The 23,886-nt window shown below is 41.2% G+C and overlaps 1 protein-coding gene and 1 long non-coding RNA gene across 4 annotated transcripts in view; one reads left to right on the top strand and one right to left on the bottom strand.

Moving 5' to 3' along the window:
• Positions 1-88: 88 nt before the first annotated feature.
• On the top strand, positions 89-18,142 carry LOC116869417. The gene is made up of 3 exons (XR_004383036.1): positions 89-988; positions 12,111-12,115; positions 18,133-18,142. It is a non-coding gene; the product is annotated as an uncharacterized LOC116869417 (long non-coding RNA).
• DCAF10 (DDB1 and CUL4 associated factor 10) overlaps positions 11,803-23,886 on the bottom strand; it is a 44,212-nt gene continuing 32,128 nt past the window's right edge. Inside the window, exons 4-8 of one of the 3 annotated variants that reach the window (XR_004383035.1) lie at positions 21,958-22,160; positions 18,702-18,815; positions 15,624-15,769; positions 14,002-14,637; positions 11,803-12,356 (exon numbers count right to left, since the gene is read on the bottom strand). Coding sequence is in view for 2 of the 3 variants with exons in the window: in XM_032860635.1 (XP_032716526.1) it covers positions 14,269-14,637; positions 15,624-15,769; positions 18,702-18,815; positions 21,958-22,160 (832 nt within the window). In the remaining variant the exon portion in view is untranslated. Of the gene's footprint in view, positions 12,357-13,589; positions 14,638-15,623; positions 15,770-18,701; positions 18,816-21,957; positions 22,161-23,886 lie in introns of those variants that run through there. The other 2 variants (XM_032860636.1, XM_032860635.1) reach the window with 2 other exon arrangements.

Raw genomic sequence — 23,886 nt, 5'->3', positions numbered from 1 at the left:
TAGCATCGTTTGGCTTGTTGAATAGTCTGGCTTTGAAGCGGGTTGAGTTTGTGGCAGGGGGCGGGGGACGGGGACGGGGTACGGAAATGAAAGACAAAGGCACCTGAGGTCTGGTGGTGCTTGGCCCCTGGCCCGCCACACTTGTGGCAGGTGAGTTAGCCTGGGGTCATGCCCTGGGGATCGGCTTCCTTTTGTCTATTAATACACTCCTGTGAGGTGACAGATAACCCAAGTTCTAAAGCACTTTTGTGAAATACAAGTGAGAATTTGAAAAGGGGATGCTTTGGTTTCTGCAATCTCAAACTTGTGGCGTTTAAAAACAACAAATATTTTTAATGTTTTTAACTCATACTTGGATTTCTTTGTCACTTTTTACAGCTTTTGGAGACCAAACTATAAATATATTACCAGGGATGGTTTTGTGTTGTCCTATAGACTTCTTAAATTTGACAAAAAATTTGAACAGAACTTGCTTGTGGTAGCCAACAGCTTTGTCTGAACCTTAAAAGTCAAAATGTGTTATATAAGAGATCCTAACTACTTGTTTTTACCTTCGGTGTGAACTAGTAGTAATTTTGAAAAGGCAAACGTGACTGAATAACTTTACCTGAAGAGCTTTAAAAGTGGCCTTTCTGTTACATACGTGGCACAGACGGCTTACGAGCTCGGGGCCCTTGGCCCTGCCTCCCATACTTCATCTCTGACGCCACCAGAGATGTCTTACGGATTCTGTATCTAACATGCTTAGGGTGGTAAGAGCCCTCAGGACTGCATCACAGAGTAAACACAACCTTTCCGAGGCGGCAGATTTGTGTGTCTTTGTTTCATTTGTGGCTGGAGACAGTCAATGTTTTTGTCTCAGTAGTCAATATTCATCTTACCTTATGGTTGGTTATGTAATCGCCTGCTATATACTGTAAGCTGTGCAATAAAACAATTGTGTATCTGGGATCACCTTTGGAGACGTGACATTTCCTAGCTCGATGACGTCCGTTCTCGCGCTGTGCGAACATAGAATCATGGGCGGCAGACCGCATGTGCAGAATGGGACCTGGAGGCCTTTCTGGGGCCGCTGATGGCGCCGTGTGGGGAAACGGCAGGTCCGAGCAGATGGAAGTTCGAGAGACGTGTGTGGTCCAAGTGAAGGCAAGGCAGGAGATCACGTGGGAAGGAAGGGTGAGCGCTCAGACTTGATCTCCTTTCAATTAAAATACTCTTTGTTTTCTTGTATGTATAAATGCGTATCCAAGATCTAACAGGCGTTCTCCTTAAGTTTGAGGATTTTTCATTTTTAATACTCTTAATGCCGTCTTTTTGCTTGATAGTATTTGCTTGCCTAAATGGCTCCCAGATTGTGGGGGAGTCTCCACTTTGTTTTTTTGGGGGTTTTTTTTTTAAGTTTCATTATTAAAAGTGGTTAAGCACACAAAGCTGTTTATGTTTAATATTTTTTGGGTTTTGTGACTGACTTTAAATGAAACCTGTTAAATGTGTCAGTTAACATTCTTTTGGTAATTCTGTTGAATAAAGTTTTTATTTTCAGTCCATTCTATTTGGTCTTCTCTTGTGGTTGGGTTAGGGTTACTAGCACTTTTTTGTGGTTTGTCTTTTTGTTGAGAAATCATTTAGCATACTACTTCCAACCCTTCAGCACCTTCCTCTGGTAACTTTGCAGGTAGAATAGCCCCTCATTGATCCATCTTACTAGGTCAGGAGGAGTTCCAGATTTTTCTCACAATGAAGTAAACTTTACTGACTATAAACTGAATTCGTATATTCAGTTTATTAATAACTTCCGTGGTATAGTGTACCTTCAGGTCATGTTTACCCCCAAGCTAAATGATATGGATGTTGTGCTTTTTGAGGTTTTTTTTTCTACTTTTAACTTAATAACTGTTCCTTTCTGTTAGAAGGCTGACATGCCAGCCTGCTGTTTACATGTTAAATTTTAAGGTGCTCCCGGACTCAAGGGACTGTTGAGGCTGTCTGAGGAGGACCAGCAGGTAAGGGAGCGATTGACTTCAAGCTTGTAAAACAACAGTTTGGGGTTGGAATTAGTCCTGCACGTGAATATCCTGAACTTTAGATGGAAGTGTGTTGGACGTGTCCTCTGTTGCGGCGTCACTGTAGCCCACCGCTGGAGCGCCAAGGGCGGGGAGGGGTGCGGGGTGCGGGGCGAGTGTGGGCGGTGTTTCTCCAGGGGGAGCCCCGCGGCGCTGCAGGGGTGGGAGGGGAGCCTCTCCGAGGCGGACGCCCAACCTCATTTCGTTTCGGAAGTTTCCCAGGGGGAACTTTTTTCCAGTGAGCAGAGCTGATTTTGAAATCGAAATTGAGGATAAAATAGAATTTTTCTAAATTCTCTCCCTTGGATCCATTGTGGCAATGGCTGTAAGAGTCCTGTGTCGCCCCCACTCGGGGCCTGCTCGGCCTCCGCCCTCCACCTCTGCTCTCGCCGCCTCCCACCCTTGCGGGTGCCTAGTCCCCTGCCCAAGCACAGCACGGGCCGCATTCACTTAGTCACCTCTGTGGAGGTCTTGAGTGTCGCCTCAGGGAAGCCGGCTCACACTTTCAGGTGCTAAGTCAGGTCCCCCCACCCCACGTTCTCCTGTCGCCACATTCCTGTTCTTCAGAGCACGTCCCTGTTGGCACCGAACTGTGAGTATTCAGTGTTTCCTGCCTCTTCCGAACCCCAGCTCCGTAAGGCCGGGACTCTGCCGGGCCATCCCCTCGTTCGAGTGCCTGGCCCCGTGCCTGATACCCCGTGGGGGCCCGGTGAGGAGTCAGGAGGGTGAAAGGACACGTGGATAGTCAGGGTCGCAGCATTCTGGAATATCCTGTCAGACCTCCATTCCCCATCAAGGTTGTGTAAGGAAGAAGCCGTTAACACTGCTTGGGCTGTCAGAGTGAGATGCCCGAGACTAAGTGACTTAACCGACAAACCTGTTTTTCTCACACAGTTCTGGAAGCGAGGAAGGCCAAGATCAGGGCGCCGGCAGAGCTGGCTCCTGGTGAGCGGCCTCTCCTTGGTGTGCAGACTTCTCACCGTGTCCCCACATGGCAGAAAGGACCTCGTGACCTCATGGAAACCTCATCCCCTCCCAAAGGCCCCACGTCCACATCCCCTCACACTGGGGGTTAGGCCTTCAACGTATCCATTTTGGAGGGGACACAAACATTCAGTCCATTACATGCACGAGCCTAACTGATCGAGAAGCCTAACGGTTATTTCCTTAAATAGTGTCACTGACCGCTGCTTTATTAACTGTGGAAGTGTCATGAAAGCGGGGACTAGTTTTAGTTGTTAAGAGCAGACTGCATCTGTCGCTCCATCCTTCATCGCCAGCAGGAATGTTTGGGGACCCGGTCGTTAGTCAGCAGTTCCTTGTGGGTAAGGCAGTGACCTCCTGATCTCGAAGCACACCAGGAAACGGGGAATGCATTTAGTTCCGTGGAGAGGCTTCTTGTCTCCTATGACACTAGAAAAATGAAGCCAACTTCTCTTCCGAGGGCCGTCGTATCTTCAGGTGCGAGGTGGCTCCTGACAGCTTCCTCCCTTCCTGTGGGCGAAGAGCCGCTTTGGAACTTTCTCACTCCTCTCATCCTCTTCTGGGAAGAGAGGACTTGAACAGGAAATTTCCAGGTTTCCTTGGGTTCCTCGCTCCCTGCTAAAAACAGCCGTGGAGTTTTGAGAAGGGCAGAGAGTAGGAAAATGTAAGGGAACCAAGTACTTTTCATTTGTAATTTGTGTGTAAATGATGAGGGTGAAGGGTAAAAAGCTGGCAGGGGGCCTCGGTTTGCTGGGCCTTGAGAAAGCGGAGGGGAAGCCCACGGTCAGAGGTTTGCTGGCTGTGTCGGGAGCCCTTCAAAGCTGCTGCTTGTGGGCCAGGAACACAAACATGTTCATGTGTTTCAGGGCAGTACTGCATGCATCTGAGTTTGTCTGAATTCCGGCCAGAGAAAAACAGAATGGCTAATAATTTATTTCAGTTCGTGCCTTTTATAGTTTTTTCCTGGTTTATTTTGTTCAGCGAATTTGCCATACATCTCGCTGCTCAGTACTGGCAGGCCGCCCATTTAAGGACAGTAGTTTTAAATTAGAAGACTCTAGGTTCATAGAAAATACAGAGCATTGGCTGCCTGAGACAAACGCCAAAGTGAAAATGTAAACCTCCCTCGATTCCCTGCTGGCTCCCAGGCTGGATGAGGCCCGCTTCTGTGGCATGTGATGGCTGTTTCAGCCCTTGCGTGTGCTCCGTGATGTTCGTGCTGGAGCCTTCAGGACAACGTGAACTCACTGGAGGACGGACTCTGACCCTTGACTCCTTAGACCAGAGGTTCTCCTAAGGAATATCTATCAGTGAGGGAATCGTAATCTGATCTCAGATGCTGTCTGTATCACTTGCTCTCCCTGTTTCAGAGACACTTTGAATTTCTTTGGAGTGTCTTTTAAAAATCTTCATGGTGAATACATACTGTGGGATTCCATTTATGTGAATTTCCAGAAGAGGCAAATCTATGCTGGGGGAAAAAAACCGGTTGCCTCTGGGAGAGCTACGAAGGAACCTCTGGGTGGTGGTGTAATTTACATCTCGATAGGGGTTTGGGTAACACAGGTGCGGACGTTTGTCTTAACTTAGCAAACGTACCATTAATACTGGTATACTTCATCATGTGGAAAATTTAAAACAAAAAGATACTGAACTTTAATGATTTGTATTGCTGAGGATTTTTAGGAGGATGGCTATAGCTATCTGCAACTTATTCAAAATATATCAAAAATTAAGGTGGATTGATGGATGGATAGAGTATTAGATGTGTGATAAAACAGGAAAACGATAATGATAGAATCCTGGGCAATAGATGTTCACCGTAAAATCCTTTCAACTTTGCTGTATGTTGAACATTTTCATAATAAAATGTTGAGAAAAATCATTAGGGACTTTATCACATTATCTGTTATCTGCATTGTATTGATTCAGTTTAATTCTTTTATTTTTAATTTTTTTTAAGATTTTATGTATTTGACAGCAAAAGCAGGGGGAGCTGCTGGCAGAGGGAGAGGGACAAGCAGACTCCCCACTGAGCATGGAGCCTGACGTGGGGCTCGATCCGAGGACCCCAGGATCATGACCTAAACCAAAAGCAGATGCTTAACTGACTGAGTCACCCAGGTACCCCCAGTTTAATTCTTTTAGTGTGTTCTTCTTAGACTAAACACAATCACGGATGCTACCGCAATCCACGCTGGAAGAGGATGCCAGATGGCACTGTTTCCTGCCGATGAGCAAGGACGGCCGCGTCCTCTTCCACCCGCAGACTGCCACAGGCTGACCAGCTTCCTGCTTAAGACTGCCCCAGAGGCAAGGGGTCTGGCTCCCTGCCCCTTGCAGGGACAAGGGCAGCGATCCTGATGTTCCTGCCAGTGAACTACACATTTCAATAAATGGCAGGAAATCCTTCTTTTCATTACACACACTTATTAAGTGCTTGCACGCGTGTGCGCGCACACGGAAGACTAGGTAACGACTGCTTCAGAGTAAATACAGCGTTTTCAGATCAGATAGTTTAACTTTAAAAAAAATAATCCTATCACAATGAAAAGTCTTCATTTTACCTGAAAACTGATCTTTTATTATAGTGAAGGGCTTTTGTGAATTCATGTCAGCGCAGCAGTCCAGCGTACCCGTGGTTCAGATGCTTTCAGTGGAGACCACTGTGTCCCCAGAAAAGGTTTTAAAAGCTGTTCTGAGGTGTGCGTGCCCTGGTAAGTTTCAGGTGTTCGGTTTCCGGATTTGTTGTAAGCAACGGTTGCAGCTCTCGACAGCTCACAGCAGCGTGTGTCCTGTGGCGGCGCTCCTCTTTCGGAGTTAGAAGAGAAGCCACAGCACCAGGTCTGTCCCCGGGAAGGTACAGGGGTCTTACTTAACTTACTGCCCGCTGACCTACGCATCGCGTTACACTGGGGGAGGCTCCGCTCTCACCGATGGAGTGCCCCCAGCGGTGTACTGAGAACGGCCTACCGACGGACAGATGGTTGTCCGTCTGTAATAGCCTCCAGAATTAAGATGTTCTCTTAAAAAAAAAAATGTTCTCTAAATTGGCTTCCTTTATCTACACAGAGATCCTAGGATCTGTCATCCATGAAGAATTAAACCCTAACTGCATTTTCTTTTCTTTCTTTTTTTTTGAAGTGAGAGTGTGTGCACACACATGTGGGGGCAGGGAAGGGGCAGGGGCAGAGAGAGCATCCCAAGTGGGCTCCACGTTTAGTGTGGGAGCCCAAGCCAGGCTCAATCCCACCACCATGAGATACTGACCTGAGCAGAAACCAAGAGTCGGCCAGGTGCCCCCCTAACTACATTTTCTATATTCATAGGTCTCAAATCGTGGTGTCCAGACATCCAGCATCAACTAGGAACTGGTTAGAAGTGCAAAATGGGGGCCTCCCACCCCAGACCTTTGAAATCAGAAACCCAGTATAGAAGCAGCAATCTGTGTTTTAACAAGGCCTCTGGCATGCGCTGGAGTCAAAGCACCACTTTTCATGCATTGTACCAGAAGGGAAAGGCCTGGAGGGAAACTCAGTGGATACGAATTTGTGTGTGTGTGTGTGTGTGTGTGTGTGTGTGTTATTTTTTAAGTAAACTCTGTGCCCAACATGAGGTTTGAGACTTCTGACCCAGAGATGGAGAGTCCCATGCTGTACGAACTAAGCCAGATAGCCCAAATTTGTGTTGTTTTAAATTCGCGGGTTTTTTTTAAAGATTTTATTTATTTATTTGACAGAGATCACAAGTAGGCAGAGAGGGGGTGTGGGAAGCGGGCTCCCTGCTGAGCAGAGAGCCCGATGCGGGGGCTGGATTCCAGGACCCTGAGATCATGACCTGAGCCGAAGGCAGAGGCTTGACTGACTGAGCCACCCACGTGCCCCAAATCTGTCTTTTAACCACTGAATTTGTGGTAGGTAATTTGTTACATCATAGGAAACTAATATAAATCATTAATTTATTAGCATTAAACCATGCCAAATAATTGTTTCCTTAAAAAACCTACTTTTTAAATAGCCCAAAATAAGTCTGTCAGAGGAGTAACTGAAATAGTGGTAATTAATGCTATGGTTAGCTAAATCAATTTATCTAAATAATTCACAAAATGATCTGAATTGAAAGGGAGTCACTGTTTTTCTCATCAGTGACTTATTTTAAAAAGTAAGTGTCCCAAATATGATTGTCATTTTTCTAAGTGAATTAAAACAGTAAAATGAACCATCACATTGTTAAATAATATAAGAAAATGTCATTCAGGGGAACACTGTGAAAAATAGCATGTTCTAAGTGTACCTGTATGAAAACAAATCTTTGTGCAGTTTGACAGAAGTTTATCCACTATGCTTATTGATATGAATATAATTTTCACTGAATAAAGAATTTATGAAATTCTCTAATATAAACATTATTCATGTAGATGTCCAGAACATTAGTGAACAGATGTGAATGAATCAGATCTTAGTAAATGTATTTTCAGTGTAAAATGCCAATTCTGTGTTTTAGAACGGCGGCCTTCACAAAACGAAATGTGCATATACCCGTGGGAACATAAGATGTCCCTGGAAGTGCAGGAGGTAATGTAGAACTTTGATTGTTACAGCCCCTTACCTTTTAAAATTTACTTCCTCTCTGTACGTGTTTTATAATTTACAGTAGAGCAGTACAATATTTTATGTATAAATATGTGCATGCATATATATATGTATGTGTATATATATATACATATATATATGTATATATATGTATATATATATATATAAATAAATAGATGACATGAAAATCTGGAGCACATGCTCTTCAGTTTTTCCGGATAGGGGTTCTAGGATTTAAAAGTTTAGAATAACCTCAACAAGAATCACCAAGCCACTGTCTCTGTTACAGTGTTATGTTTGATTCTGGTCTAAAAATAAACACCTAGGCAATTTAAATAAAAATTTCAAACTACTGCTAAGTGCAAACTTGTCATCAACCTTTCAAACAGGTTAACTACAGAAAAAAATGTGTCAAATGTTTCAAAGTAGCATTTATTTTTTTTAAAAGCATATTATGAGGTAGACTTAAACCAAGACATTCAGTGCATATATTAATAGAAGTTTTACTGAAATCTTAAAGTTGCATGTAGGTATATACATATGTAGCTAAAATCACCTACAACTCTACATTCATCCACATGAAAACCTCAAGAGAATTCAACTGAAACAGTAAAAGCCTAGTACAGTTTATAAAGCTTTCCTAATTGTGAAATGAAGATCTGTGGAAAAAATCTGTGGGAGGGATGGAGTCTTAATTTTAGATTTTAGACGTTATTTTACTAAATCATTCACTTTATGGCTAGTTTTCAATGAATGTGAGTATCTTTACTGGACAGGAGATAAAAGTCAGCATGGTAATATCAAAGCAGGACCAGCTATCTAATTTGGAAGCACACTGCAAAATAGAAATGTGGGCCCCTTGCTCAAAAAATTAAGAATTTTAAGATGGATCGAACAGAACCTTACACCAAGCATGAGGCTTTTCTCACTGCACGGCGTTGTATGCCTGTACTGGCCACACACCATGAAGCCAGCGCTACAATCTTAGTTATCCTTGTCCCTTGAGTCTGTTGTTAGACTGGACAAGGCATATAGTAGGGATTCAATGTTTGGTGAATGAAAAATTGAGTTTTGCAGTTTTCCAACTCAATGAGAAATGCTTAGTTTTTCTGACCTGTGGTCAGAAGAAAATCTTAACTCTGATGAAGATTTCTCTATTTGCACATCACATTCCGGCTTCACGGAAATTCAAGGCCACATATGGCTAAGGTTCATTTGATTCCTGCAACAAGAAATTTATTGAACTACTCTGTCGGCTCCTGTACTGGGCACTGGGGATGCAAGAAAAGTCAGTCCCTGCCTGCAAGTTGCTTACAGTCTAATGGAAGAACTTAACAGTACCTCAGAACCTAGTGAGAAAACTTCCTGGTGTCTAGGGTATTATCTGGAACACTGCCTACTTTCCTAAAAATATGAATCTAGACTTTACCAGAAAGCACGTTTTAGAAATGGAAGATGCAGTGAAAATCGAATAGCCAGCCTTTAATGTAGAAAACATGAAACTGAAATAAGGAAGAAACTTAGGAAAGCTGAAAAATTCCATTTTAAATACTATGAACAAGATTTAAATTTTAAAATTATTTTATTGTCTCTGGATGACATTTTATTTATAGTAACATTTATATACACATACATATACAAGTTGTGCATATGTGAGATGTGTTCCTTGGAGCTTTTGATAAAACTGGTATTTCCGTTATTAATTCATTTAAAACTAAAGCGGCATACAGGTAAATTTGACTTTCCTTTTGATTATTTCTGTTGTCATTTGAACAGGAGAAATTCTTGGGGTATAAATTTGGTATGATCTTATTCTGTAATGAGATGAAAATTGCCTTTGTAACCGTGTGTGGTAATTTAAGCATGTATTTTAATGGCTATTGACCAAGTTTAATGGCATCAAAAATATTTAAGTCTATCTGGATTTATTTTTATTGTTTCCCCTCCCCCCCATTCTTCTTTTTTAAAAAACAAATATGAAGGGTCCTTGTGCAAATACAGAGCCTTTGTTGTTACTTGGCTGTGCTTGGGCGCATTGCCGTTCATCCCTTCATCTAGCAGCATCCTTTGTCCGTAGTATCTTCCTTGGCAGTAGCTGAAACGATCACTAACCTAGGCTTTCCCCGGGTTATGGTGAACCTGTCAGAGCGCTGCTGGTCCCAGAGACTGTGCACGCAGGGCTTGTGCGGCTCTTTAGATGCTAAACGGGCCTGGTGATCTCCTGTCCCAGCTCGGAACAGATGAACACAGCGTGTATGCCAGCCTGTTAGAGGCAGGCACGTGGAGACTGTGGTAGGAGACAGAACAAACCACTTAGCACACAGAAACATTTTTAAAGAAAAAATCCCCAAATCCAAGCAACCTGAAGCGAATGATTATACCTCAGGGCCGAGGGAATCACTTTCTAATAATTGATATTAACTCATATTTATTATAGCCCTTTACATTTTATGAAGTATCTTACATACATCAGAACTCATTGGGTATTTATAATAACACATGAATGTAACTTTTACTTTCCGTTATGAAAAAGTGAATTATACCGAGCATGCTCTTTAAGAAGGCAGGGAGGTACACTCACATAGCTGAAAGACTTGCATCAAAAATAATTTACAAGTTTTAAATTTTGGCACTTATGATATATACATTAGTTATCCAAAATTTCATATATATATATGCTTTCTTTCATGACCAGCACTGGCTATTACTGAGTGAATTTTCACAGCTGTCCGTGGCTGCTGGTCATTTTAAATGGGGATGATTGTCATCAGTGTTATCAGACTATTTTTCCTGCTAAACAGAAGATTTAACAGATGCTTGTGGATGCCAGTACCATATTCGGACTGATATGGGAAACACTAGGCTTCTAACAGATTCTCAGAGCATTTTTCCTATATTGCACTTCCTGGAAAACAAAACTTTAACCATGACATAATGTGATCTTGGTTCTAGATAGGAGTTGGGAACCTTATCCTTGTTTGCCTAAAATTTTTGGTAAAGCCTTATCTTGGATGTAACAAGGAGAAATAACAAAATATACATGTACTTTGGGCTTCTGAGGAAAAAAATCAGATTTTCAAAAGATTGAGAGGTCTTGTCTGCTTTAGCCACTTCATTTTCACAATTAAAGATAAGGAACTACTAAATATTGATGTTCCTAAACTTAGTTAACATAGCATTTCTGTAGAGCGCTTATTTTCAAGATTTTTTTAAAGGTACAGTCTGCCCCTCAAGATGGGGCTCAAACTCATGACCCCAAGATCAAGAGTTGCATGCTCTACTGAGCCAGCCAGGCGCCCAGTAGAAAGGTTTTTAAAACAAGTATAATTTATACTACACTTACCAACAACTATACCACATTACCATTTATAATATATTCACCAGTTATCATGAATAAAAATGACTAAAATTTAGAGTAAAAAAACTCCAGATTAGCTTTTATGCTCTTAAGTGAAATGAGACCTTGAAATTTTAAGATGCAGTTTCCTCCAAGAGTCTAGCATTCCTGATGCCCTATGATTCCTGTATTAATATCCCCCTCATGATGTTTTGATTACAGCCGACCTCAAAAAGAGGACAAAGGTGGTTTTGTCGAGTTTGCTAATTTTTAATTCTCATCTGTGTGGCTCTATTTTTATACAAAGCTATTTGTTCCACATTTTTCTTTACTTTACAGCTACATATCCTCCTCGAAGTCTTTCAGTTAGGAGGGGACTGTATGTATGCCCTGCAGTTTATGGTACTAATTCTAATGGAAATTTTCATTCTTCTGAATCTTGCATGGTGCAGAAGGTAAGTCAGCTCTGTAATAAAGAATTTACAGAGGATGCTAAACAAATTCACAGGCCATTTTCCCATCTTTATAAACAAAAGGGCAAAGTGGTAGAGTAGTAAGCACCCAGGCTCTGGACTGAAGCAGCTGGGTTTATTTTATTTATTTATTTATTTATTTATTTATTTTTAAAGGTTTTATTTATTGACAGAGATCACAAGTAGGCAGAGAGGCAGGCAGAGAGAGAGAGAGAGGAGGAAGCAGGCTCCCTGCTGAGCAGAGAGCCCGATGTGGGACTCGATCCCAGGACCCTGGAATCATGACCTGAGCCGAAGGCAGAGGCTTTAACCCACTGAGCCACCCAGGCGTCCCAGCAGCTGGGTTTAAATCCCAGTGTTGCTCTCCGCCCCCCGCAGCCCAGTGCCAGCTCTGACTCAACCTTTCAGACCCTCCATTTCTTCCAAAGTAATTTGGTGCTCATGTCACCTACCTTGCATGGTAATTTGTTAGTGAGGGTTAGTAGTAAAGTGTGTAGACTGACAGGAAACTATAATGGTTGAAGAATCATGGACTGAAACTGAGTTGGGCAACACGTGGGTCTAGCATCCGACATTCAACTCTCCAGAGGGGTTGCAATATATGGAATCTTTGTTTCATCAATAGAAGCACTGTACTCAGTAGCTTGTTTTGAATGTTAAGATTGGGTACTTTTGCCTCCAAAACTTTATTTTCCTTTACATATGTGGGCGTTTAAAAATATTTATGGCAAACCAATGTTTACATTATACTTTGTAGTAATTTTCTTGATGGCTAAAAAATTTCAAATTCTTTTTAACATCCATGGTAAAATGATATAATTGTTAAAATTTGTCCTAGAGCCAAGATTGTTCCAAGGGAGATGTATGTAACCTCTGCACACGTGTGTGAATGGCTGTCTGGTAGGTCCTGCAAAAAAAAAATGTCATTTTTATTCATGTATTTGGGTTGCTTAAATATTTCTATAAGATTTGGGATTCTTTTCTTAGGGCCAGAATTCTCAGCATCTACTCCCTTGCGTTTTTCAATCTATCAGCCAGTTTAAGGGTAGTCACAATAATACAACTTAAAGACAAGATAAAGTGTTCATAAATCATTGTTTTAACAGCCAGCATAATACAGTAGAAATTGCCCTGAGCAAGGAATTAGGAGACTTGAATTCAAGTTCTGGCTCTGCCACTAATTTTGTAAGACGACTTTAGGCAAGTCACTTAACTTTTCTCATTCATTTGATGATGAGATTGATTACATTTTCTACCTCTAAAATGGATTTCATTTACTTACTATCTTTTAAATAATTAAAACACCTTCTGGGAGTTAACCACCTGAAATGTACGGAAGTACTTACTGATGTTTAAGGTAGTGTTTTTCTAACTCTGATCTAGGAACCACCTGAATAAGTTTACTAGAGGTTCCTATTAAAAACAGATTCCTAAAAACAAAAACAAAAACAAAAAAACCCAAAAAACAGATTCCTGTCATCTCCCTGACTGAATCAGAACCTCCTAAGGTGAGGGCCAGGTTTCTGTTTTCCACAAGCTCCTAAATAACTGTAATGCACCCTATTATCTGAGAACCACTGGCCTAAGAGAATGTGATCTGAGAGGGAACGAGCTAGCATGTGGCTTAAATCACTCCAGCCTCTGGTGGATCCTTTTCTAAATATAATATCATTCCAAGTGGAGACCAGAAGAAAGCTGCTTACTTCAGCAGGCCAGTCAGCCCTGTGACTGACCCAGCTTGCTGTGTTCCATAAAAGAATATAGGAGGTCTTCACATCAGCTCTTTGTCTTGACATCCAAGTCACGGACTACTATAGTTAGGTCACGGCTTGCAGAGGACTGCAGCTCACCCCTCCCTAATGCTAAGGGTCAAGCTTGTGCCCCCTGGCTCAAGGAGTAAAGATGAAGAAAATGCCACCTCTTTCCTCTCAATCTCCCCTCCACCCTAATACCATAACAAGTCACCCTGTGTGAGTCAAATAGTCCGGCAGAGAAAACAAATTCTAAGCCACATGGTTCTCATCACTCTGACCAGATAGTGTACTAACTCAACGAATCCTCCTGTATACAACAGAAATGACCAAAGCCCACTCCTCCTGTTTTCCTTTCTAAATGCTGTTGAGAGGAACAAAATACCAAGTAAGGACACATGCTAGAGATTTTTAAATTCATACAAGTAAATTACAAAGAGAGGTGGCAGTTATTTTTTCTAGAGTTTTATAACAAAATTCCCTTCACGGTGAAAAAATATGTATAATTTTAACAGGAAACTCAAAAGACATTTTTGCTGTAAGACTAACAGTTACGAGAATAATGCCATTATCTGTGCTCATTATAGAGAAACATAACAGCAACTTTAAAAGGCCAAGTATACCGAGAAGATGGAATTTCTTTTTTAATGACCAGTATGCTGACATGGGACTTCTGGGTTTACTCAATATAGCGTCACGGATTTCTCCTAACCCTGCCATAACTCCTGCCAGACGCCCACGAAATTCACACCGAAATAAAAAAAAACAAGGAAAGAAATGAAGAAATTCGACAAGAGCTACCATGCAAAATAACCAGAAGAACTGAAGTTTAGGTGGCACAGGAGCAGAGGAATGCGGCAAAAGCTGCTGCTGCGTAGAGTCTAACTTGGCGAGGCCCCTACGATACCGGACAGCCAAGTCCTCAGGTCACAGGTGTGTTCGTGGACCCATAATAACCGGGATCTTGACCCAAACTTTTAAGATCTTCTAAAAAGGAAATACTTCACCTAAATTGAAGTAATTTATGAGTCAAACACCAGAAGAGTTCTTATTTGATGTAAGTTGTGCCTAAAACTTTGGCTGATACAAAGAAACCCGTCCGCTAAGGCACCCTGAGGCAATCTGACAATGTGTTGGAGAGAACTTCGTCGTCAGTACCACGTCATTATGAGAGTACAGAGAACGGATCACCCGCAGGGGACTGGCTTCTTTGGGCAAACAGTCTATAAGTTCACTGCACTGTTTGTCAAATCCCAACAAGCGAATCCCGTAGCCATGTGGGGAAGAGACCATTCGCCCATCAGGGCTGAAGCAAAGTTCTTTGATATAACCCCTGCCTACATTGGCCTCTTCAATGTAATGAGTTAGTCGTAGAGAACAGCGAGGTGAGACAGGTCGCACGGGAGCTCCTTCTTGGAATTCATAGACACAAGTCCACTAAGGGGAGAGAAGAGAGAGAAACCAAAGTTACAGAGCCCCAAATAATGCTAAATATTTTTTTGGAAAAAGCTCAACAGACTATCAAAGCCATAGAATTGTTGCAAGAAATCAGATGACTGCTACCCCTCTCCCATCTACTAAAATGTGTAGGCCCCACACCTTACCTTCAGAAGCCAAGGTTATTCTGTGTGCTGTGACATACTATGACTAACACCTTTTATTCCCTCAGGCTGCTGTGACTTCTGTGGTAATAATTCCTTTTTGTCAAAGTAACAACAACTTTGATACTTAAAATATTCTGAAGATTAGACATCTAAGCCTAAAATAGCTCTCCTCCTACACACTTCAAAGGTCCTTGTCTCTTTTCAGTTGTGACTTCTAGAACCAGTGAGATCCTCAAAAGACTCCTGCTTTCCAGAGTGACGAGTCATGAGGTGATATAAGGCCCTTTCCCCAGTCATCAGTTCAGTCTTTCCCCAGGTTCCGCTGGTGGTTTTACTAATTAATTGATTAATTTTATTTATTTGAGAGAGTCAGCATGAGCAGTGGGGAGGAGCAGAGCGAGAGGGAAAAGCAGACTCCCTGCTGAGAAGGGAGCATGACCAGAACTCGACCCCAAGACCCTGGAATCATGACCTGAGCTGAAGACAGACACTTAACCGACCAGACACCCAGACACCCCTCCCTTGGTTTTTAAAAAAAGAGCAAATTCTAAAACTCAATTGGCTTAGCAAAACCTTACACTTAGCCAGCTTAGCTGCAGCATCTCCCATCTGAAGTTCACTACGTAAAGGGCACGTGGCAGACGAGGGGGGCAAGAATGAAGAAGCTGGACACAATCTGAGCTGATAGTGGTTTAAAGTATTTAAACCTGGAGAGGAGGCTGGAGAGGAAGGAGGGGGTCAAGGGATAAAGGGACCAGGAACTCGCACGGCAGCAGCTGTTCCGCCAGCCCCGCTGAGGTGGAATGCCGCTGCTCCTACCTCCTGATCATCAGTGTTGCTTGAGCACCGAAGGAGAGTGGCCCAGCCCTTTGGGTGCAGCTGTAAGGACGTGATGCAGTTTCCACGGTCTCTCTCACCAGGAACTTCAGGGGTTAAGACTTCAAGACTATTTCGTGGTGAAACTCCTGATACGAAAATTAGGATGTGAGATTTCTATTATCAAAGGATTAAGGCAGCTCATCAAAGCTTTGATTTCTGGCAGTCACCCCCACCTCTAGCCTTCATTCCTGCGTCAGCACCCCCCACCTGTTTTTTTTACATGCTACCACATGTAAAAAGAAAAACTGGGCACAGCTGGGGGGAGCACCATCAGTTAAGCAGCCAACTCTTGGTTTTGGCTCAGGTCATGATCTCAGGGTTGTGAGATCAAGCCCTGCAGTGGGCTCCATGCTCAGCATGGAGTCCGCTTCAGATTCTCTCTCTTCCTCTGCACCTCCCACTCATGCTTGCTCTCTCTGAAATAAATCTCCCCCCTCCAAAAAACCAAAAACAACAACAACGAAAAAAAACCCTTCCAAACAAACTAGACACCAAAAACCATATATAGAAAAAAACCTGTGGTGCCCCTTGATGTATGGTGTACATGTCTTTGGCGTGGGGTTATGGGGAAAGGTTATGACCAGAACTAAAGAATCCAAGTTCCTGCAGCAGGAATCCATAACCTAAGACTAAGGCATTAAGGTAGACTAGAGATCCTTTTGATTAGGATTTACATCTCAGAAAACTCTAAAAATCAAATTCTAAGACCTGAAAGGAATCTGGAAAAGAAGTAAAAGATAATTCTCATCTCAGAGGACCTGGTGCTCTCTAGTCCAGAGAAGGAAATACTTGGAAGCCATGGAGACTGCCTTTATTATCAATAAAAGGCTATTATGTGTGCAAGGAGCAGGACTTCTGGCCCCCCCCCCAAGGACAGTACTATAAATGATAAGCATCTATAATTTTGGAGGCAAGGGAGGATAGTTCACATATCAGTGTATCAAAACGAGGGGTTGGGAGACATTGCCAATCATACATACGCCTGGTATTCTGTTAGGGCCCATCTTGTCCTCCTTCCTAGGCCTCACGGAAGTAATTGCTACAGCTAGCCGTTACTACTGAGCGTTCCATCCTATCCCTCAGGCATGTGGAGAACCACTTTCACAGACATCATAAAGAAGCAGTTTAGAACTTTAATATCAAGAGAAATATTTTAACACTTCTCTACCTGCGGAAGGAGTTGCTTTGAAGATTATGAGCTCCCTCTGTCAGACCCTTTGTGAACTGTTTCTCAAATAGATGTGTTATCTTCTTTAAAAGATTCCCTTTAGATTACTACAGCATTGATGGAAACCTGTGAAGCTCTAAATTACATTGTTATAACCAAACTATACCTAAATAATGATTTCACATGTGACTGAACTTTAATAACAATTTTAGAGAAAAACCACTATTTCAAGAATTCTGAAAATTGAACAAAAGCAGAAAAGAAACCCATCTAAATAAGGAAGTAGTGGCTTTTGAGCTCTGCTCCTGGGAGGTTCCTCCAGAGAGGGAACCACATGGGGATGGGATAGGGAAGACTGGTCAAGGAACTCCCTAATTTCACTTGAACCAGTTTTTGCACTTTATCTGTGCTACAATCCACAGCAGACTTCATGTCAAAAAGAGTTCTAGGGGCATCTGACTCTTGATCTCAGGGTCTGGAGTTTGAGCCCTGTACTGGGTGTAGAGATCACTTAAAAAAAAAAGTTCTAATCCTGAAATGGGATTGATAGCCTCAGCTCTATACAGCTACTGTATCTGTCAAAGTATGGTGCTAACATTCTGATATCCTGAAGACCCAGGAGTGCCAACATTCAGAACGACCTGATGTATGAGCCCCACCTCTTCTCTATACTCTGCCTAGGCTCTCCATACATTGTCTCTTCTCCCATTCCCAACTCTCTGTATCATGAAACTGCTGTGTAGTTTGGTTTTTGGGTTTACCACTGCAACAAGCAGCTAACTACTCTTAAGTTTTGTGTGTTTTTTTCCCTCATGGATGGTTTAGCTCAATAAAGATTTTTCTCAATGATTATTAAGAGCCTTGTCTTATGTTCTGTAGCCAAAGTAGAACAGGTAGAATCTAGAAAAGTTTCTGCTACAAATCAAAGAAAAAAATGTTACACATCTGGGCATAATCTCTAAATTTAATAGGAGGAATTTTTAATCTTAAATGTCATAGTCTTGAATACCCAAAGGAAAGTAGATAGGCTGTAGATCTAGGAAGGGCTCTCAAACCATTCTACAAACATAAGTAGTCATGCAAAATAATCAAGTATGTAATTATCAAGCACTTACCAGGTGATACCACCTAGAAGAAACAAATTAGAAGTCTAATGGATAGTCCCTCCCCTAAAGATCTAGGTAGGAGCCATGCTCATCTCCAAAAGGTGACCCAAAATTACAAAAAGAACCACATCTGGCCATCAGTCCACAAAGATGAGGACAAACAAAAAGTTCTTAGTTGTGAACTGGTTTGGAGAAGTAGATGAAATTTGCATAGGTAAAAAGCATCTCATTTAGGGGGTGGAAAAGAATAGGGTAAACAGCTAGTTCTCCCAGAGCAGTGGGGGGAAACGGGCACAAGCACAGTAGGGCCAGGTCATAGCCCACTTTATCCCACAATCCCTCTAAGGCTGCCAGGCATTGCTTGGATAAAGAAATGGGAGAGCAAAATGCCTACCAGGCTGGAACTAGGCGACTTTCACAAGCACCTGACAAACGCATTACCTTATACAGCACCCTCACATGCATATCTCATTTAATTTCTCTAACAACCTCAATTGGAATCTACATGTCCAAACTACTTTTTCTCTAATCTAGACCAAATGAAATTCAGACCAAAGCTCAAATTCCAACAATGATGTAAGACCAAGATATCCAACCCTAGAGACTGGTTAGCTTTTGAAAATGACTGAGGGTCAAAGAATATCCTCTTCTTTACTGGCTTTTGTCTGAATTAAAACCAAACCAAAGAAAGCTATTTGGTAGAATCTATTGTTGCAAGATTATAAAATTCCACTTTTAACCTACCTTCTCTTTGTGAGGCTCGTGACATGTGTTTCTCAGAAGATGAATTAGAATCACTATGATGACAAGGTGAACTAGAAACTCGAGGACCAGATGAACTTGATGAAGTAGTCAGATCTTGAAAACACAAAAAGTTCTGACAGTAAACTTAGCAGAACTTTAATAGCATCTCAACTTTTTAATCATCTAGTTGAAGCATACTGTGAAAATCCATCTGAAACTTGGCAAGTACATGCCCACTTAAAGCAGGCCTATAACTAAGACCAAGGTAGGTAGGGCAGCTCTTCGAAGTGTTCTAAGGCCTGGGCCCTTTCTAAAATCTCTTCTACCAAGATTTGCTTAAGTAAAATAAAAATGACAAACCAAATAAACACAGGAAAGCATCTCTGGGTTCCCCACCACTCCTGTAGTAAGATGGAATAAGAAAATTCAATAAACATGAAAACTGAGCTGTTCATCAGCCCATTTACTCTTAGAATAGGGTCCAAATACCAGGTTCATTACTGAGAACAGTAAATGAGCCTTCTTAAGCATGCCAACAATTGTTATCATTCATGGAATTATGTGAATACTACCTTTGAAATGCAATATAAACTTCATACTGAAATCTGTTGAAGAACAAACACTGAGTATCAGATAGTTGGATCTGATGTATTACTCCAAATAGCAATCTCTGTTTCATCTCACTCTTCGGTGGCCCCACACTTTTATGAGGATTTCTTCATCTAATTTCTTTTGATGTTATTATCAGAGTTACTCTTAGAAGACAGAAAATGTTCTTGGTTTTTGAATAAAAAAAATACCAACCAGACCTTCTAAGTTACTACCTCTTACTAAGCTAAAGTTGATTATTAATGTTTAACCTAAAAATAAATTTCTGAATGTAAAAGGATTATACTCACATACTTATGAAATCCCTTGCTTTGCAAATAAATTGATAAAACTTAAATTTCTACTTTTAGTAGTGAATTTGGACAAATGCAATTACAATGGGGCCTGTACTTTCCCAAAGGAGTCTTCAGATGTGGCCCTATGCATACAGGAGAAAGAGTCCAACCATCTGAAGCTGATTTTTATTTATTTACTCTTTTGAAGCTGATTTTAAATAGGTATTTATAAACATTGCGTTTCAAATGCTTAAGTCTTTTTTTCAGGGTTTTTGTTCATAAACATAAAATTATAAATAGGTATGTTCCTGGAATAGCCCTCTTTTCCCCAAAGGTAATGAAATATAGACTCTATCACATCATGTAGATAAATTACAGTGCATAAGTTTTTCTGACCCCCAATTTCACTGAAGCATTCTAATGGAATCAGCAACAGGAAAAAGAATACAGTTTTAGGGCCATGTAGGTGGCTCAGTTGGTTAAGAAGCTGATTCTTTGTTTCAACTTGGGTCATAATATCGGGGTCCTGGAGGTTCCCCCCTCCAGTGTGTTCCCTGCTTGGTGGGGAGTATGCGTCAGGCTTCTATCTTCCTCTGCAACCTCCGCCACGCTCAAAAATAAATAAATAAATCCTAAAACAAACAAACCAGAATATAGCTTTAGCAAGAGGATATTTAGGGGTTGTGAAAGAGGATGGCACCAGCTACCTGGGTATAGACTTCTGGAAGTTTGGGATGTAATACAGACTTAAAAGTAAAGCTCTATATTGAATGTATCTTAAAAGTTCTGCTATGTGGGGCACCAAGGTGGCTCAGTGAGTTCAGTGTCTAGCTCTCGATCTCAGCTCAGGTCTTGATCTCAGGGATGTGAAATAAAAATGAAATGAAATAAAATAAAAATAGTAATAAAGCTCTGTTGGGCTTCAGAAGCACTTAAAAAGATAGATCCTACCTTGGGCCACCATTAACTTTTTGAGATAGTGATGATTTAGAAATACTGATAAAAGATTTTCTGGAATGGGTGCCTGGGTGGCTCAGTGGGTTGAGCCTCTGCCTTCGGCTCAGGTCATGATCTCAGGGTCCTGGGATCAAGTCCTGCATCGGGCTCTCTGCTCAGCAGAGAGCTTCCCCCTCTCTCTCTCTGCCTGCCTCTCTGCCTACTTGTGCTCTCTCTGTGTCAAATAAATTAAAAAAAAAAAAAAAAGATTTTCTGGAAGATATCCAAATGGCCAACAGATACATGAAAAAATGCTCAACATCACTCAGCTATGAAATGCTATGATATTTGTATTTCAGGGAAATACAAATCAAAACCACAGTGAGATACCATCTCACACCAGTCAGAATGGCTAAAATTAACAAGTCAGGAAATGACAGATGCTGGAGAGGATGCAGAGAATGGGGAACCCTCCTACACTATTGGTAGGAATGCAAGCTGGTGCAGCCACTCTGGGAAACAGTATGGAGTTTCCTCAAAAAGTTGAAAATAGAGCTACCCTATGACCCAGCAAATCCCACTACTGGATATTTACCCTAAAGATACAAATGTAGTGATCTGAAGGGGCACGTGGACTGGGATGTTTATAGCAGCAATGTCCACAATAGCCAAACTATGGAAAGAACCTAGATGTACATCAACAGATGAATGGATAAAGATGTGGTGTACGTACACACACACACACATACACACACACAGGAATACTATGCAGTCATCAAAAGAAATGAAATCTTGCCATTTGCAATTACATGGATGGAACTAGAGGGTATTATGCTAAGCGAAATAAGTCAGTCAGAGAAAGACAATTATCATATGATCTCTCTGATATGAGGAATTTGAGAGGCAGAGCGGGGGATATTGAGGGTTAGGGAGGGGAAAAAAACCAAGATGGGATCGGGAGGGAAACAAACCATGAAACTCTTAATCTCAGGAAACAAACTGAGGGTTGCTGGGGAATGGAGGGGTAGGGATAGGGTGGCTGGGTTATGGACACTGGGAAGGGTATGCGCTATGGTGAGTGCTATGAAATGTGTAAGCCTGTTGATTCACAGACCTGTACCCCTGGGGCAAATAATACATTAAATGTTAATAAAAAATAAAAGATTTTCTGGATAGCAGAAAGCGCTAAAAGAAAATATTTTTATAGTCAGTAGTCCTTCCTATTCCATTGGTGACACAGAAGCACAAATTAATGCTATGTCAGAAATTCATATAGGTCATACTTCCTTGGGAAAAAAGCTCTCAATGAGCTTTCCAAAAATGTCTTCAAATTTCCTTCCCTCCTTCCTGGTATCATTCTCAGAATGGAAACATATACCATCCCTTTGTGTGAAACTCTATGGAAAACTTTTTGAAATCCAAAAGGAAAAGCTTACCTGAACTTGATGTAGTTCTTCTTGCTCTCAAAATGGGATAGCTGCCTACTTCTAAAGACTTGGTTAAGTCAAGATCATGCAAAATCAAGAGATATCCAGAGGACGTTGAGATCAACATTTTGGAACAATCTGGTGTTAATCTCATTCGCATGAGAAAACGTGTGTGAAAGAATTTCTTATGTGGACACCCATCTTCTGTACACCTAACAGAAGAAATCAAAACAAAACCTAGAATTATCATAAATATAAGGATTTGGTTAGCAGTCATATTTTCAATCTTGAAACTAGAATTTACAGTGTATGGTTAGCCTTATACACATGATAAAACTTTTTTTTTTTGGCTCACCATTCCTTCTTTCATCTCCAACTTTCCATTTTATTCTTTCTTTCTGAAATATACATTTTAAAGTAAGATTTTGTTGAGGTAAACTGTCACTTTATACTGTTCTGAAAATATTCCACTCTGATTAAAGATTAAGCTGAGCATGTAACTTCAGGTTAATAGTTGTGTCTTTCCGAATACTGGGGATATTATTCCACTGAGTCCTGGCTTTAATTGTTGCTATTTTTAAGTCTGCTATTAGGCAATTGTTACTTTGGACAATTTACCTTTTTTTTTCCTTTGGTCTCTTTGTCTTTGGAGCATTGCAGTTTCACTCTGATATATATTTAAATTTGGATTTCTTTCTATTTTACTGGGATTCATTTGACTTTCTAAATCATAAGATTCATATTATTCATATATTCTGGGAAATTCTCCATCATTACTCCAATATTGCCTGTCACTTATTTTCTCTACTCTTTTGGAGCTCCAAATAGATGTTTGAACCATTCACATTTGATTCTCCTTGTCTCTTAGCCGCTCTTTCTTATATTCTATCTCCTCATTTTTGTTACATTCTGGATAATTTTTAATATCTAGCTTCCAAGCTATTTTTAAAAGTTGTGTCTAATCTGCTACTTGACCCACCCTGGGTTTTTTTTTTTTTTTTTAATTTTTAATCACTAAAAACTACATACTTTAAATTTTTTAAATTTTTTTTTGGTGATAAATAGGAACACTACTGATTTTTTTTTTAAGACTTTATTTATTTATTTGACAGACAGAGATCACAAGTAGGCAGAGAGGCAGGCAGAGAGAGAGAGGAGGAAGCAGGCTCCCCGCTGAGCAGAGAGCCCGACATGGGGCTCAATCCTAGGACCCTGGGATCATGACCCGAGCCGAAGGCAGAGGCTTTAACCCACTGAGCCACCCAGGCGCCCCAACACTACTGATTTTTACATTTTGATCTTATGTCTAGCAATCTTGGTTAACTCATTAATTCTGATAATTTGTCAGCAGAATTTCTAAGATTTTTCACATAGACCAGTCAGAATACTGGTCTATGGGCCAAGTCTGGCCTGTCTTTATATAGGAAGTTGGTTGGGACACAGCAATATCCATTTATGTATTGTTGATGGCTGCTCAGAGACTATACAGCACACAAAGATGAAAATATTTATTATACAGTCTTTTACAAAAAATTTGCCAACCCTTCATATAGACAATCATATCATCTGTGAATGCAATTTTTTTCATTTTTTTCTCTTTCCAATCCTTATATACTAATTTTCCTGTACCAACTAGGACGCTATCTTCTGCCACCCCAAAACAGTGGTATACAGTAGTAGTAATAGCAGCCAAGTTCTCTCCCTTCCTGATTTTTTAAGATTTTACTTATTTATTTGACACAGAGAGAGAGATCACAAGTAGGCAGAGAGGCAGAGGGCAGAGAGCCTGAAGCGGGGCTCAATGCCAGGACCCTGGGACCATGACCTGAGCTGAAGACAGAGGCTTTAACCCAGTGAGCCACCCAGGCACCCCTTCCCTTCCTGATTTTAGAGAAAAAAAAAATTTTTTTTTTTAGAGTAAGCTCTTTTTTTTTTTTT

The sequence above is a fragment of the Lontra canadensis genome, unplaced genomic scaffold (genome assembly GCF_010015895.1).
Source record: "Lontra canadensis isolate GAN:19392208 unplaced genomic scaffold, GSC_riverotter_1.0 scaffold19, whole genome shotgun sequence".
NCBI lineage: Eukaryota > Metazoa > Chordata > Mammalia > Carnivora > Mustelidae > Lontra > Lontra canadensis.
This window is presented reverse-complemented; position numbering and strand designations above follow the sequence as displayed.